At 44.3% G+C, this 2337-nt stretch overlaps 1 protein-coding gene across 1 annotated transcript in view; it reads left to right on the top strand.

Annotated features, from left to right (window-relative positions):
* The window catches only part of DENND3 (DENN/MADD domain containing 3), a 35166-nt gene extending 34303 nt beyond the window's left edge, over positions 1–863 (top strand). The window contains 1 exon segment of the mRNA XM_009996674.1: positions 663–863. Coding sequence (XP_009994976.1) covers positions 663–863 — 201 coding nt within the window.
* The last annotated feature ends 1474 nt before the right edge of the window (positions 864–2337 follow it).

Here is a 2337-nt window from a genome sequence, read left to right as displayed (position 1 = left end):
GTGGTGCTCACCCTGCAGAATGCCAGGTCCTCTGCATCCACCATGACTGATTTAGCTTCCCACACAGAGCTCAAGTGGGAATGTGCTGCCACCCGGTGTCTGGCTGCAGGCTGTGCCACACTTGTGGGAGTTGTCCACCTAGAGCAGCTCCTCCATTGAGGGACAGAACTCCAGGAGGAGATGAGGGAGTTGAGGAGTAATCAGGGTGTCTGAGTGAGGGATGAGACATGAGCTCCAACACATACATACACACACAGCCTCCCTGAAGGGAGGTTGTAGAGAGGTAAGTGCTGTGTGTATTCTCCCACCTAACAGGCAATAGGATGAAAGGAAATGGCCTCAAGTTGCACCAGGGGAGGTTTAGGCTGGATTTTAGGAAAATTTTCTTCACAGGAAGGGTTGTCAAGCAGTGGAACAGGCTGAAGTGGGAAGAGGAAGTGGTAGAGTCACCAACCCTGGATGTGTTTAGAAGTTGTGTTGATGTGGTGCTGACAGACATGGTGTAGCAGTGGACTTGGTAGAGTCAGGTTAATGGTTGCACTTGATGATCTTAAAGGTCTTTGCCAACCCAAATTATTCAATGTTCTATGATTATATATATATATATAATATATTGAAATGTATTGAAATGTATTGAGGTTTTCTTTGTTTTTTCCCCTCAGATGTGGGTTGGCAGCAGTGGAAAATCCCAAGGCAAAAGCAAAGGGAAGATCTACGTGATCAATGCTGAGAAGAAGACTGTGGAGAAGGAGCTGGTTGGTCATGCTGACACTGTGAAGGCTCTGTGCTCAGCAGAGGACAGGTATGTCCTCAGTGGTTCTGGAAAGGAAGAAGGGAAGATTGCCATTTGGAAGGCTGAATAGTTAAACTCTTCAAAATGCATCTCCCTGTTCGAGAAACAAGACAAAGACCTCAGGCTGTGTTTGCTGCAGCATTTTGCATCTATTGCAACCACCTGCCAGTGTTACTGTTTTGTATTTATTGAGTTACTTTAGTCCCTACCTTGCTGTTGAAAATGAAGATGGAAGTGAATGTCTCCTCACACCTTGAACAGCTCCTGGATGTTTGGTAAAGAGACAGAAATGTGAATAGAGGGGTTGCTGGCTTGAAACTTGACCTGTGGTGTTGGGAAAGGTCAGGGTTAGGCCAGGCTGTGCAGTGCAGATGGCACTGAGAGAACAAAAGGCAGCTCAGGAATTCCCCTGGAGCTCTTTTTGGGCTGCCTGAAAGGTGGGATTTGATGCTGTCTTTACAGCCTAGGATAGCTGGAAATGGTCACTGAGAAGTGGGATTTATGGAGCTACTGTAAATGCTGAATATCTCTTCTGTACTAGCAGCTAGATTTAGCTGGGAGGACTGTCCATGACCCCTGTCTGTATATTTATGGTGCTGTATTATTTAAAATGTAGACACAGGCAGGTTCTCCCTGATAGCTCTGGAGGCTCCTCGCTGGGCAAATTCTTGGATATTCTTAATCCTAGAATCATAGAATGTCTTGGCTTGGAAGGGACCTAGAAGGTCATCTAGTCCAACCCCCCTACAATAAGCAGGGACATCTCACACTAGAACAGATTGCTCAGAGCCCCCTCAAGCCTTGAATGCCTCCAGGGATGTGACCCCCACCACCTCTCCAGGCAACATGTTCCAATGATCCACCACCCTCACAGTAAAGAACTTTTTCCAACCTAAATCCACCCTTCTCTGGCTTGAAACCATTACCCCTTGTCCTGTTGTTACATGCCCTGTGACCAGCTCTTCCCCAGCCTTCTTATAAGGGCCCTTTCAGGTATTGGAAGGTTTTACTTTTTTCACTTGTTTATAAACAATTCACAGCACTTGGCATTTGTAACACTTTGTGAAACTTGACTTTTTTTTAAATCTGAAGCACTTAATTTATTTAATTCCCATGGATATTATACTTGCTTTTAGAAGCAACTTTTCAGGCACTGGGCAAATAAACCTCCCTTCAGTCACTATCTCTGTAATCAGAGAAGCTGCTGTTATTTTGTCTAGAACCTGCTTCATTTGTAAGTACTGCAGAACACTCTGCAAACTAATCAACTACTCCTTAAATACTGAAGCATCAAGACATTCCAGTCTAGAGGATTCCCTTGAGCTGTGTTCCCTAATGTCTTCCTTGTGTATATTGTTCTTTCCACTGGTGACAATTCTTCACAAGTAAAACATAAACCTGTGCAGGTCAGTTTTGCCTGTAACTGCTGAGTGAAGTGGAATTCAATATTTAAAATATTATCATAGAAGGCAAAAATCTGCTGCTACTTTTGTCAATAAATAGAAACCAGTGTAGGCCTAACAGAAGTGCAAAGTACTGGAACT

This window comes from Chaetura pelagica, unplaced genomic scaffold, assembly GCF_000747805.2.
Source record: "Chaetura pelagica isolate M959 unplaced genomic scaffold, ChaPel_1.0 scaffold260, whole genome shotgun sequence".
Lineage (NCBI taxonomy): Eukaryota > Metazoa > Chordata > Aves > Apodiformes > Apodidae > Chaetura > Chaetura pelagica.
This window is presented reverse-complemented; position numbering and strand designations above follow the sequence as displayed.